The 15,375-nt window shown below is 40.9% G+C and overlaps 1 protein-coding gene across 5 annotated transcripts in view; it reads right to left on the minus strand.

Annotated features, from left to right (window-relative positions):
- The window catches only part of KHDRBS3 (KH RNA binding domain containing, signal transduction associated 3), a 165,680-nt gene that overhangs the window by 54,638 nt on the left and 95,667 nt on the right, over nucleotides 1-15,375 (minus strand). For all 5 annotated transcript variants that reach the window (XR_002136731.3, XR_002136730.3, XM_088798937.1 and 2 more), the window contains exon 6: nucleotides 12,598-12,793. Coding sequence is in view for 3 of the 5 variants with exons in the window: in XM_088798937.1 (XP_088655063.1) it covers nucleotides 12,598-12,793 (196 nt within the window). In the remaining 2 variants the exon portion in view is untranslated. The remainder of the gene's footprint in view (nucleotides 1-12,597; nucleotides 12,794-15,375) is intronic.

A 15,375-nucleotide genomic window follows, 5' to 3' on the forward strand; every position in this document is an offset into this window, starting at 1 on the left:
CCAAGGTTAGTGGTGATCCCATCCACATCCAAACGCAGCTTTTAAAAACACGTCTGTGTCAATTATTCATAGAATGCCTTTTCTCTCTCAGTTTGTATCTGCGATAGAATTAGATTTGTTTGGATTTGACAAGGTGTTCAAAAATATAATAAAGGAAAATAAAATAACAAACAAGTTAACCCAGAAACCCCACAAACAAGGGAAGGGAAAACTGTAAACAGGAAATAAAATTTAACCAACAATCCCACAGAGATGGGGAAAAGCGGGGATAAGTAAATTTTATTAAGCCCATGTTATGTACATCACGCTAAATATTTTTACATTAATTTTTCCACCTCCCCTGGGACAGAGGCATGTTGAACCCCGACTTTGTGCCAGGCACTCACTGTTCTAAGCAGATACATACAGAATAAACAGTGTTGTCCTCATGGGGCTGACATTCCAGTGGGGAAGCAGAAGGACAAACCAATCACATATAAATACAGTATGTAACACAGTCGGAGCGTGGGGGGCTTGAGATCTTAGAGTGGCCAGAGGGGTCCTTAGAGAACAGAGACTGCACACACACCTGAAAGGGCTGGCTGTATACAATTCGGAGGAGGGCATTTCAGGCAGAATGCACAGCAAGTACAAAGGTCACGAGGGGAGAGGTGACGGGAGGGAGCCAGCAAGAGAAGCACGGGAGCCAGATGACATGGGGCTTTGGGACTTAAGGGAAACGAGGTGGCCATTGGAGACCTCTGTGCCTCATGGAATTTCTCTGTTGCCCAGGTTTCTGTCTTTCTGCTTCACTGATCTAATTTCCAGTACACTAGCTCTTCCTTTATCGGTGTCTAAGCTGCTATTAAAACCATTTATTTAGTTCTTTTTTATATTTTTCAGTTCTAGAATACCTATGGTTTCTATATTTTCCAGTTCTCTGTTTAAATCATCAATCTTATCTTCTCTGCTTAATCATCAATCTCATCCTTGACTATAACGAGCTTAGTTCAAGTTTGTCTGCTATCTGAATGTGTGGTCTGTTTCTACAGTTTTCTTAATTTCTTCTTATGGTGCCTTCTTGCATGCCTGCAATTTTTGATTGAGTACTTGCAATTATAGAAGGAAAATTCCAGAAATAATTTAAGGCCTATGCTGACACATTTCTCCAGGGAGAATTTATATTTGCTTTTCATCATATGTTTGATCTTCTTAGTCAAACACAAAATAATGCATAGGAAGGTACAAACCCTAAGTTCACAGCTTAAGGTATGTTCACCAAGTAAGCACAGCTCTGTAACCAGAACCCAGAACGAGAAAGGGACCATCAGTGGTCCCCCGGGAGCTCCCTTGGGGGTGTCCTCCCCAAAGTACCCACTAGTCTGACTTTCAACAGGATCGGCGACACTTCCTTCCTTTTGCGTTTTCTATAAATGCGATCAGAGTAGTTCCCACTTCACTCGATTACGCTGACTCGTCCGTGTCTCCTAATAATCTGCCCCTCGTCGCTGCTTGAACGTATCAGTTTGTCTGATCAAACGACAACTTGCTTACGTACCCACTCTGGCGCCGGAAGACAGCATGCTTCTCCCTGGTTTTGCCTGCATGGCCCTCCCGTGAGCCTTTTGGTGCAGCTGTGCACGCACCTCTGTTGAGTAGTTCCCAGGAGCAGAATCGCTGGGGTTTGGCAGAGACATGTGCTCAGCTTTAACAGGTGGCACCAAACATTTTTCCCAAAGTAGCTGTGCCAATTAACATTCCCGCAACAGCAGATGAGAATTCCGACTGAACCGCATTCCAGCTAGCACTTGAATTTATACTTTTAATTTTAATCATCCTGGAGGGTGTGCATAGGACTGGGTGTTATGCTCTTTCTGTAGTAATATCTGGGGCACGGTTAACAAGAGTCTGTTCTGAAAGAGCCACGCTGGTAAACTGCAGAGTCAGGCTTCTGAGCCAACTATTAACATACTTCTGTGTCACTTTTTACGTGCCAGGCACTATTTTTTAAAATACTTTCCATATGCTAATTTATCTAAACTTTATAACAAACTCATGTGATAAACCCTAATTATTTCCATTTACGGGTTAGGAGCTAAGGCAAAGAGCCATTGAGCAACTTACCTAAGGTCACACAGCAACTAAAGGCACAGCGAGGATCTGAAACCAGTCAGCCTGGCTCCTGACTTTGCTTGTAACCAGTGTGATATGTCGCTTGTCCCTATACACCTGAGAGTCAGGCCCTGCAGTGTGGTGGCCTCCCCAGGATAACGCCACACTGTGAGGACATGGCCAGATGGCCGCGACCGGACCAGCCACTTACTCCACTGCCTCAGTCCTCACCCAGCCTGATACTGCTGTAGCCCTGACCTCAAGTATCTTTCAAGATTCCATGTCCTGTTATGTACCTCACACTCTATTCTACCTATAAACAAAGTGAATAGAATCAAAATAAAAGTATAAAGATGATAATACGCCGTGTCAATGACACACCACCCGCAAACCTCCTGCGGCCTCCCCTGCACACACGGACACCGCCCCTGTGTCAACGCCTGTACCTATCACTGCAGTCTCCGCGGAGAACCTTCCAGCTCCTCCTGCCTGAGTCCGCGAGGCCCTTCCGCTGTTTGGGTTAAACACTGTCTCCTCTAGAAAGTCTTTCCACATCCCATCGAGCACTTAGCCTTTGTCCTTCCTGACTATTCTGTATATAAGTCAGTTGCAGGTGTTCTTACTCTGAACAGTACTTGTGCTTTGTTTCCATATCAAGAAATCAAACATTGGTTACTTATTATATGCTGGACCCTATGGATAAAAAGGCATGGGCCCCTATCATCAATAATTTCAAATGTCATGGGAAACAAGACAAATAAAGGAGCGATCAGATTGCACTAAGATAAGTCCCCTAAATAGGCTATGTGCACCCCGATCCAGGTAACAGAGAATGACCACCTGAAATACACAGGAGATTATGGAAGGACCCAAAGTGGGGACGGTGAGTATTCTTTCCTAGGCTCTGATCTGTTTGAAGGCAATGGCTGAGTTCTATGAATGCTCATTAAATGCTCGAGGAAAACGCCAAAAATAAGACGGCGGGTTCTTGTAGGAAATCCATTGTAAGAGAGAATGAATCCATCGGTTCTCAAGTTCCCCTCCCTGCCTTAGGCTCATTCGCCTGAGGGATATGACATGCCTGTCACATTGGCTCAGATACAACCACCTGGCTCAGCCACCTTGCGTGGGCTGGCCTCATTAGGAAGGCAGTTTGCTTCCCCAGCCTTAATGACACAGACTCAGAGACCTCCGCTCCCTTAATAAACCACTTTGCTTGGTTATTTTGTTTAAAGTAAGGAGAAGGGAACCCCCCCCCCCACACACACACAGAAAAACTCCATATTCATAAATTTAAAATCTGAAATTATTTCCTCAAGTTTTACATTTCTAAAGTAGGTCAATCTTTCAAGTATTTAGAGACGAGAATGACTTGTGAAGCGTCTGATAGACATTTCAAGTAAATTGCACACGGCACTTATTTTTGCTTCTGGTAAAATGGATGTAAAAAATTATAGAACCTTCATCTTTTTATCTAAAATAAAAAGGTGTCCCTAGGCTTTTCAGTTCACATTTAAAATGCATTTTCATAAATAACCTTTTCACAATCTGTACTCTGTTTTAATTTAATTTCTCACTATGGAAAACAAGATAATTGAAGCAGTTTAGAGATTAGTTAACTGTCAAAAAATTATGCCAGTAGTCGCTGTGTTGGGAAATTCTGCCATCAGTACAGCCCTTATCTGCACTAAATCCCCAAACTCGTCATATAATTAAAACTTCAGGTGAGCACTCAAAAGGAGAAGTATGACTTCACTGAATCTTTAAGCGACATCTAGATTGAAGAATTGCACGTCCATTTAAAAAACATATTTGGTTTTCCGTAAAGGCCATCCCTGCTGTTCCTAGTTGTCAGAATTTCAGAAGAATTCATTCTTATGCCAGAGGAGGAAGTGGTGGTCCCTGTACTGCCATGTTACAGACGAGGATACCACTTAGGGCAACAGTAGCATTGCTTTTAAGGCAAGTTTCATTTTTTGTAGCTTTACTGAGCCATGATGCAAGAGAACAGGCAGAAAAGACATGCAGAAGCCAAGGTTTAGATTTCTGCTCCTGTTCTAAATTATCTCTTTGACTCTTCAAACCTGGATTAAGTTAAGCGATGGTAGCTGTCCTGTGAGGAAATACCCTCCAGTAGTTGCAGAAGGATTGGTAAAACCAGTCACCCTCAATCATGTGCCTCTTGCTCTAAGTTGGTATAGCAGCCTCTATGTCTGAAGTGATTAAATAATTTTTCCCACTCATTTGTCAGTTTCTCCGTTTGCAAATACAGGGTTTTGATTTCGTTGAAACTGACTTGTCCTTGTAACACCAGGTCTTGGTTAAGAACATGGGATCTGGAGCCAGGTCGATGGGATCCGGGCTTTTGAACGCTAGCTCTGCCTTAGTCAGCCACGTGACTCTGAAACGTGTACTGACCTCATGGTGTTACTTTCAAATACAGATCTGTGTAAAGAGCTGAGAAAAGTGTTTGTGAGGAAGTCCCCAGGTCACAGATTTTTAGGTCACAAAACACCACCAAACTTCTAAAGAAAGACTCAAAACACTTCTAAAAGTCAACACTGAAATAAATTTGAGCTATGCATACATTTAAGGAAGAGTCATAAAAACAAGTACGAGAATGCGTTTCCATTCCCCTCATTCCAGTTCAAGGTCACGGTGGATGGTGCCTGACCTGGCAGCTCAGGGTGCAAGGTGGGCTCCCATCCTGGACAGGACGCCCTTCCATCGCAGGGGTCATACACCCACACGCCCACACACACTCAGACCGGGAACATTTAGACACAATTCACCTCACGTGCACATCTTTGGGGTATTTGTGGGTGTGGGGGGGGAAATTCGAGCACCCCAGGAAAACCCACCTAATGTAGGGAGAATGTGCACATGCCACAGACAGTGGCCCCGGACAGATTCTTTTTTTCTTCTCATGAACATTACAATGAAATGACCTTGAACAAAAAAAACATTATTCGAAGACCTGTTGTAACTGAAAAACCTTTCATATTCTGATGAGCTTGTATGACTTCATCTCGAATGTCCTAACACTTGTACGTATGTTTAAAGGTGATTGAGTCATCAGCTCAGCCTCAAAAGCTTAGAACCATTACACAACATTATGATATCAAGTGATACTGGTGAATGGTAAATACTCCTATGAATAGACGGCTGATGCAGTCATAATTAAATGAGTTAGAAAATAATGATTAGAATTTCTAAGACAATTTTAGTTCACACATCTTGAATAGTAAGTGCACTTTTTTTTAAAAATAGCATTTTTTAAAAGTTTTCAAAACTTGTTATAATTCAAAAGATTCACACCCAATCATTTTAGCTTGTTTCCACTCATTGAAATGTTTGTTTTATTTATTCTGTGACTTTCTTTTTAATATCAAGGTTTCAACTTGATGAAAATAAAGTTCCTTATTAGAAAAATCATTTTTAGGCTGATAGGGGAAACTGAGTAGGTTTCAGAAAACCTCAATCCACTATCACATTTTCAAGCTGGAAATGAGACTAGGACAACATGTGGTCTAACCCACAGGTGTGGCAGGTAAAGCATGCCATCATCTCTATTTTGCTCATTTAGAAATTAAGGCCCAAACAGGTTAAATAATTTACACAAAAAAGAAATAGGTGGTGATACTGACAAGAAGTGGGATTAGAAACCAAGTATTATGCCTTTCAGAATAATGCTCTCTTTACTAATTTGTATTGCCTTTCATATTTATTAGGTCCCTAAATGAGCCATATTATGTCTGCGAAACTTGGCTGAAGATCCCTAACATTATTTCAATACGGTTAACAACAGTGCACATGAAACATGGAAGGACAGAATTAGTTAGGCCACCCTCCGCATGTTTATTTAGTATCTCCAAGATATCAGGCCCTGTGAGAGGTGCTGGGAAAACTAAGAATTAAGTAAAAAAAGACATAGTTCCTGCCCTAAAGGAATCCACAGTCCACTGGGGACCAAGACAAGTCAGTGGACATACAGGTAAGTGCCAAGTGCGCCAAAGATGCGACTAGCCATGCCTGATTCGGGCCAGGAAGGCTTCCCACTGAAAGGATCGATGGTAGAAAGAGCTGGCACAGACAAAACAAAAAAGGCATGTGAAGAGAACCAACAGCACGTGCAAAGGGACACGGGGTTCACTCCCTGGTATGTTTAAGGAACTGCAATCGGTGCTGATGGAATGTAAAGTGATAAAGTGTGGAGACGGAGGCTCATGAGATAGCAGAACAGTCATGAAGATCTTCAGATGTCACGTAGAAGAATCTCAACTTTACCCTGAAGAGACTGAGATCCTTCTAAAAGTCCACACTGAGTTCTTCTGTTCTCGGGCTCAAGGGGGTGGGGACAGTAGCATTATCAGACATTAGACACCAGAATGTGAATGATACACTATTTAAAGGAAGGAACCCGGGCTAAAGTCAGACTAACAGTAGAAGTGTGACTAAGTAGGCTATGGCAATTTTCTATATGTCTGCCCATCTATCCATCCATCCATCCATCCATCCATCCATCCATCCATCCACCCATCCATCCACCCACCCATCCATCCAAACAACCAGTACTTATTAAATAACTACTATATGTTAGGTAGTAGGAATAAAAGTAAACAGACTTAAAGTTAGGGTGGCGTCAGACATGAAAACGAATATACAAACAAATAACTGCAAATTGTGACAAGTACAGGGGCTATGAGGATGTGATCAGAGCACACAACTTGAACACTGGGAGGTTGGTGAGAATGTTTCCTGAGGACAAGCATCATAACTAATGCAGTTACAATGCAGCTGAAGTGGAGATGCAACTTACTTATGGAGCAGTGAGAAGATGTGGGCTACTGTTTGAACACATGGAACGAAGATGAATGAATGAGACCCTGGGAGCCTGGGATGTGGCAGTCCCATTCACCTTAAGCGGGGCTCTGGGGGAGAATGAGGCCCTGTGTGCCGGCCTGATCCACAGCTTTCACAGGCCTGCAGGGCATTTAGGGAGAGATGAACACAGGAAGCTGATACCAGAGAGCTCAGACAGAGATTTAGATCTCATCGTTATTAACATATGTTAGGTGAAACGATGAAAACGAACACGATTTTTCAGAGATAACAAATAAAACTACCAAATTGAGTGTCTGAGGAGCATGCATCTATTCAGATTGCACGGGCTTTTTGTGTGTGGAGTCGAAAGCAATTTATCAAATACGGTTTTACTTTTGAAATTCATATGTAAATTGGGCTCTGCCAGGAAGCATCAAACATGTCTTTCTGTGTAATTACACCAACATTTTGAATTGTTAAAGTGCTCTCATTGACTGCAGCCTGGGTTACACTGACTAATTTGTCAGTTACTTAATTATTTGTTCATAAAGTAATGAATCGATGTCATTTTGGGAAAGAGGTACTTCTTGTTCTCAAAAAAGAAATGAAAAGTACTGTAATTATGTCTAATTTTTCTAAGTTAAAAATGGAAAAGGTCCTGATTTATACTCAAATGGTTGAAAACACATCACTATCTCTTTTCATTTTTGGAAGGAAGTTCATCATGCTGAATTGCTTTGTTTTCTTAGAGTTATTCTTGAAAGATAAGAATTCATGGAAAGAACGAGTTGGTCTCACCAAGGGCTAGCCTGTTCTGCTCAAATAGCTACTGCGTATGTCGAATGTACCCTTATAATAACGATCTTCTCAGAATCAAAAAGATTCATTTACTAACCGGGGTTCTTCTCCATGACACACACACAGAAAATATTGTGCGACAGTGACTCAAGGAAGACAGCTGGCTCAGATGACGTCATAAATGATCACATACCTTTACAACTCACCTCGAGAAAAATTAGTCAAATTTCAATAGGCACGTTTTGACAAGAAAATACCTGCAAATTATCAGGCTTTCTCACTTGAGCTAATAAAGTACATTCTTACAATGGACATACAACAACTATTTACTAAAAATAATTTTAATGTATACCATTAATTTTATTCTTGGGCCTAAAATGTATTAGAATACTTTCATTTTAATACACACAATCAGAAGAATATTGAGCACCTTAAGGACTGAAATATGTTACTTTCTCAAAAAAAGCAGGAGTTGTGGCAGGATTTAAAAGAATAGGATTTATCCCATTTTTTTTTTTGTTTAAATAGACAACTGATATGATTTCTTTTCATTTCTCATTCTGGAAATAATGGCCTCAGGTACTCAATGTTAAAGGAAAGCGAAAATGAAAAGTAAATCGAATTGGTTCTATATAACCAAACAACTTCTACAGAAATAAAACCTTTATCACTATGAATGTATTTCAAGATCTTTAAAAATTACATTTCTGAGTTCCAAAGCAATGACAAGTCTTTGTAAAAGATAGAGATGCTCTGAAATCCTTAAAATAGTGAAAATACTATTTTTATTTTTGCCAATAAATGTGGTATTAGTGCTCTGTTTATTATATTGTTTAAATCTTAACCTCATCCCATTCTTCTTAACCGTTCTCAATTTCCACTTAGCCACTGAAGGTAGCTTGAAAGCAGAGAATTATCGAATCGCCAGGGATCTGAGAGGTTACTTAACGCAGAGCGCTGCTACCTGCCAGCGCTCCTGACGAGGGCAATACCTGCTGCGTTCTCTCCGAGGATGGAGAGCTTATCATCCCAGCTAGCAGAGCACTGGGGATTTTGTTGTTTTTAATAAAGCACAGTTTGTTCAAGAGAGAACACAGGCCTGGAATTTTGAATCTCCCGTCTGCTCCTTCTTCACCACCCATGAGACTTTAGGCAAGACACTGACTTCCCAGCCCTCAGCTGCCATGGTACACTAGGATCACGATACCTGTTGTACCATGTGGCTGGGAGAATGTGACATAACATAGAGGAGAGGGTCTTGTGGAGAGGAGCTTCTCGTGCAATAGCACATCCTTCTCAAAAGGTCATTCGTATACTGAGATGAGATTGACAATCGGTTTCTCTGTGTCCTTCGAGCTGCACAGGATCAGTCTTTGATCTCTGTAACAACCTGAAACTGCCCTTGGAGTGCTAGCAGGCAAGGCTAACTAAGGGAAGACATTTTTTTCCAATGCCAACTATCCTATTTCTTCCCACCAGACGGTTCCAGTAACGATGGCTTGGAAAAGATGCAGGGTGACCTTCACCAGGAAAACTGACCAGGTCTCCGTGCGGGGAGGTCCAGTCCAGGAAACATTCACTAGATGCTTACAATGTGCCAACCACGATGCCAGTGGCTAGAGATGAGTGAGGAGACACAGTGCTTTTCCCTAGAAGTTTCTAATCTTAAGAACCAGATATATACTAATGCAATCATAACTAATGATTGCACTACACAGATACATGCTAATAATTAAGTTATACATTAATGTTACATGAGAGCATTCATTCATTCACTCAGCAAATATTTACCAAAGACCTACTATGTACCACACAGTATGCTAGGTGCTAATATAAAGGTGAACGGGGAGGGGGTGTCCCTACTCTCATAGAGTTTAGAATCTAATTTATGATTATTCCAGTTCAATGAAATAATTATTTTGGTATATTTTAAGAAGACCAATGTCAATTTTCCCACTTGTCACATGAATGGAAACCCATTTTTTGAGTTTAGGACCCTAGGCTTTCTAAGTTAGATATCTTATAGAGCAAGCACCTGATCAAAAATCCTAGAAACAAGCAAGCAAATAAATATATTTTTTTAAAGTGTGGGTTTTCCCCTTCCTAGGCAGAGTAATCTTCAGGATTCCAAACAGTTAGGACCAATGGCCAGGGACTGGGGATATGCCAGAGACTGCAAAGCTGTGTTAGAGGGGCTAGAAGTAGGAAATTCAATTCAAGTTGGGTCAGTGGAGGCAGGTGAGGTCAAAAGCGCCTACCTGAGAGGCAGAGCTACTGATGGTGAAGAGCTGAGGACAGTGAGGGGGCTTGTCTCCTCCTCCTACCAGCTGCCATCAAGGTTTGTTAGGCAGTGTTGAACTACCGAGGCTCTCCCTGTAACTGTGTAGAGGGCTGACAAAACGCTCGGCCAAGCAGGGAAAATTCCTGTTCTTGGCTATTAATTTTAATAAATGTTCCCAGACATACCATACACAAAATTAAGAGGGAGAATTATAGCACCTGTGATCTAAACTCTTCATGACAGTACTTCAACTTGGGGAAGGGGACGATGTATCCACGACAGCTTTCTGACTATTCCCACCTAAAGCATACTCAGAAAGCAAATAATCATTTTGTGTGTGCGAGCGTTGTTGTTCTAGTTGATGAAACTGCCACACTGCTGCCAAATTAAAATGAAGATGGTAAATGCGGCCATCTTTGTTTAAAGGCAACGCTGACTAGGCAGAAGTGCTGACGTGTGTTGGAACTGCGGCCACAGGGATGACTAGCACCTGGAAGAGCGCCAGGTGTGAGCGTGGGGCTCACATAATGAAGGCTGCCTTTCTCCTTCAAAGCTTTCAAACCTGTCTGCTCCAGAAAGGACACAGGCCTTCCCCATGGCCGCCATCCACTACCCATTGCAATGGGCAGAAAGGGAAGTAAATTAACTCAACACAATACTTGTGAATCAATTGTTTTAATGCCTTTCCCATCGTTTATCAATAAAAATCAGAGCTACAAATAGGAAAAACAAGTGCCTTGAATTTCCTTTACTTCCCGGACTTTAAGCTTTCAAGAAGTTTTTGTGTTCATCTAACTGCATGCTAGCCTCATTAAAACGTACACACTGAGAAAGAGAACATGTGTGTCATGTTCGCATGGTGGGAATTCTATCCGTCTTTGTTGAGTGGAAAGATAAAGGAATGCATGGAAAGAAGGCAATAAACAGCTTTTTGAAATAGGTGGATATGAAGCCACAAAAGTTAAATGGCCTGATCAGACCCTATTTACAGCACAGCATGGCCTCGATCCATGCCACCCTATCCCCTTGCTGATAATTATGGCGACATCATCCAGCCACGTCTTCATCAATCCAAACGTAAGAGAATTCCAAGTACGACGGGGTGGAAGTAAACAGACACTGGGCCTGCCTAAAAGGAATCCAGCAACATTTCCTTTGCTTCCCAGTCCTGCTAGTATTAAGAGACTCGGCATTTGTGGAAGAGCTTAAACCATGACTACATTGTCCGTCTGGTACCAACATTCGTACATAGAAACACCTCCAACTGTAAGAAATGCAAGAGAAGAGCTAGAGGCCACATCCTTCCCCAACTGGACAGCAAAATGATGAAAGTGAGTTATTATGAGATTTGTTAAGTACAATTCACTGAGCTCCCAGTATGCACTCTCTGCCAAGACTAAAGAGATCAAAGCTATCCATCCTCGTCCTTCCAGAGGTCACAGTCTAGGTGGGGGAGAGAGAGATGCAGCGACTGTAGCGATCCTCAATAGGTCAGCTATTATCTCCCCTGAATTTCCTAGTGAAAGCTGACCTCGGTTGAGAAGGATGCATAGGACAGAGTCAGATGAAGAGAGAAGAGCACAGTAGGCAGAGAAAGCAGCATGACCAAAGGTCTGGAAGCCCTGAAAGGACACAGCAGAATCAAGGAATTACAAAGAGCTTAGTTTGTCCAGGACAAAGACTTTGATTTTCCCAGTGGCTGCAGGTGAAGCAGAAGAGGCCATCTGAGGCCCAGGTGATGTCTGAAACCATCTGGATACTGTGCAGAGAGGTGCTAAGCACCGAGGAAGAGACCTTCACTGAAGTAAAACATGAAAAACTATTGGTTCCTGCATTTTAGCCCTGTCACTGCTTCCCTTTCTTTGATAAAAGTCGTGTCCTCTTTCTTCAATACTTTCAATTACTAACACAAAACATCTATCCGATATTAATGTTCTTCCTTTATGGGAAACTAGTAAGAATCCGAGGGGGGTTGTACTCTTATTAAAAAATCCCTTTTCCCCTCACCCCCCCCCACTCAGTTTCACTGTTATATTTCCTTTCTCTTATGTTAAGTAAGTCTATGAGCCATATCAAAGAACTATTGATGGTAAAATGAAAAGCTGATTTGCATTCATTTTAAAAATTGTGAACTTTTTGTTTTCTTCACTGAAAAGATTTTCCACTAAGAATCCATATTCAGCAGCAGAGCTTGAGAGGAAAAAACACTTCAGGGTAAAAATAGCTTGGTATAGGTAGGCAATTATTTTTTAAATGATTGAATTACTAACAGGCAACCTGGAGGGAGCATGAAAGAACGTTACATTAAAATCCTCTAAGGGCGGGATAACATGTCTCCTTGCTCCTAATCTTGAACCTTTCCACCGTCCAAATTCATCTTTCATATCTTAGATTTAAGCTATTTGATGAAAGAGGCTATTTCTTTTTCATTTTTTGTACCTCTAGTACCGGATACTTATTTAGTACTCAATAAAGGCTGCTGACCTAGGGTGGATTCAGGAACTAAAGCAAGGTAAGAGCGGACGCTTGGTTACAGCATCCAGTGGTATATCTGGACTGAGTCAATCAGATCACCAAAGTCGATGCCTGGTACCGTCACTTACATAATCTCCATAGGTCTCTGGTGTTGGGGGTGGCGGTGGCGGTCTGTATCCCGTTGGGGGGACTCCTCTTGCTCTGGGAGTAAGAAGTCCTCTTCCCCGACTCACTGGCCCTCGGGTGGAAAGCACGCCCCTGGATGTCGGCGTCCCTCTTGGTACCCCAACTCCAATTGGCCGGGCTGTGACTCCTCCCCTTCCCCTGCAAGCAAGAGGGTCAAATTAGCGATATTCATCATCTTTTCTAACAGTCCATTGTTCACATGCGTTTATACCTCAGAAAAATAAATGTTCCATATTTCTGTAAAAATATATAATAATAATAAGGAACCTATACACAAAGGAAAAACTGAAGCAAAAGAAGAAATAGGTATCCACCAAAAAAAATAAATAAATAAAGTGAAGTCATTTAGGCAGCTAGTCCAGCAACAATAAGTATGGTCACATCAGAGAAGCCCCAAGACGAGTTCCTGGCTAGGACACGGAGCAGGAAGCTACGACACCTGGGAAGGTGCCATGCCGGGTCACATCCAACTTTCACTCCAACACAATGAAGTGGGCCTTATTTTGCTCGTCTATAAACAAGGAAACTGAGGAACAAGAGAGACCTTAAAACTGTCTGAGAACACATAGCTGGCACAGCCAGAACCAAACTACACGCCACCACTCCGTGAGAGAATCAAATACATTTTACAGGACAGATCTATGACCCAGTAATGGAAAACACCATTCTTAAGCTAAATAAACAAAACGTTTTCTATCCATGTATTTCTAACATAAAACAGACTCCAAGACAGAGAGGAAGGAAGCAGGCAGCTCTATCAAGAATGGCTCAAGTTAAGAAAAAAGCTGGAGAAAATGTGTAAGTCCTATGAAAAAATGAGGGCAGACAATTCAGCTTTACCAGAGAACAAAGGCTCAGCCTGATCCATCTGCCATGGACAACGTCCTCTAAATAAGGTCAGTGGCAGCAGATAACATGCTGCCTACATATCAGTTATCTCCCTCTTCTTTAGTTTAATCGGGAGAGCAGGTACACAGCAAAAAAGTCGATTTCCAAAAACAAGAGAAAATTAACAAAGTAAAAGCTGGTTCTCTGAAAATAGCAATAAAATTGCTAAACCTTTAGGCATGCTAAAAAAGAAAAGAAAAATAAAATGAAAGAGGGGTCATCATTACTGATCTCAAGGACATTAAAGGATAATGAAGGAAGATGACGGACAACTCCAGACTCACAAATTTGTTAACTTAGATGAACTGGACTAAGTCTTTGAAATACACAAATGACCAAATCTCACACAAGGAGAATTAAGTTATCTGAATAAATATGTTTATAAAAGAAATGTAGTCAATAATTAATAATCTTCCAAAAAAGAAAGCACTGGGCCCAAATGGTTTCACTGGTGAATTCTGTTGAATGTTACAGGAAGAAATGATATCTGGTCTCCACAATTTCTTCTAGACAACCCAATCAGAGGGATCACTTCCTAACTCATTCTGTGTGTCTTTTTCACAGAACACACACAATAACTTTTACTGAAACAGCTAAAGAAATGTTTTGGTACAAATCTAAGAAAATATGTACTGTACAGAAACTCTATGTAAAAAAAAAGTACAAACCTGATTAAATAAATCAAAGGAGAACTATTCCATGCTCATGGTTTTAAGTATCAATATTGTTAAGTTGCCAATGCTACCAAACTTGATGTATAGACTCAATGCAACCCAAATCAAAATCCTACCAAGCCATTTTATAGATGGACAAACATAAAGAATACATAAAAAGGTAAAAGACCCAGAAGAGACAATACAATAGTGAAGAAGAAAAATGCTGGCGAACTCAGAATATCTGATTTCGAGACTTACTTTTAAGCTACAGTAATCAAAACAGTGAGTACTAGTGAAAGACTGGACACACAGATCAATGGAACAAAATAGAGAGCCCAGAAATTGATCCACAGAAATATAGTCAAGTGATCTCTGACAAACGAGCAAAGACAGTTCAATGGAGAAATGATAGTCTTTTCAACAGACGGAGCTGGAATAAATGATATCCGTATGCAAAAAAAAAAGGAAGAAAGCTATGAAGAACCTAGACATAGAACTTACATCTTTCACAAAAATTAACTCAAAAATGGATTTTAGACCTAAATGTAAAATATAAAAGTTAAAGAAGAAAATATAGGAGAAATCTACGTGACCTTGAAAAGTTGGATTTTATTAAAATTAAAGACTTCTACACTGAGAAGGACACTGTTAAGAGATGCAAGAGATAAAGAGACATGCCACAAAAAGGGAGAACATATTTGCAAAACACGTTATGTGATAAAAACATACAAAGAACTTTTAGAACTCAATAATAAAACAAACCTAATTAAAAACGGGCAACAGATTTGAACAGACAGTGCACCAAAGAAGACACACAGGTGGCAAATAATCAAATGAGAAGATGCTCAACATCATTTGTCACTAGGGAAATGCAAATTAAAACATACTTATTAGAATGACTAAAATCAAAACTAACAAAATATACCAATCGATAGGAGAAATAGGTGGAGAAATAGGTATTCTCATTCATTGCCAGTAGACATTCAAAATTGCACAGCCACTTCTGAAACTGTTTGGCAGTTTCTTACAGAGCTGAACATGGTCTTACCATAAAATCCAGCAACTGTATTCCTAGGTATTTAACCAATGATTTCAAAACTTACTTCCACTCAAAAACCTACACATAAATGTTTACAGCAGCTTTAATAGCAGCTAAAGTAATCCTTCCATAGGTGA

This window comes from Rhinolophus sinicus, chromosome 6 (assembly GCF_057876585.1).
Source record: "Rhinolophus sinicus isolate RSI-liver-muscle chromosome 6, RSI-T2T, whole genome shotgun sequence".
Lineage (NCBI taxonomy): Eukaryota > Metazoa > Chordata > Mammalia > Chiroptera > Rhinolophidae > Rhinolophus > Rhinolophus sinicus.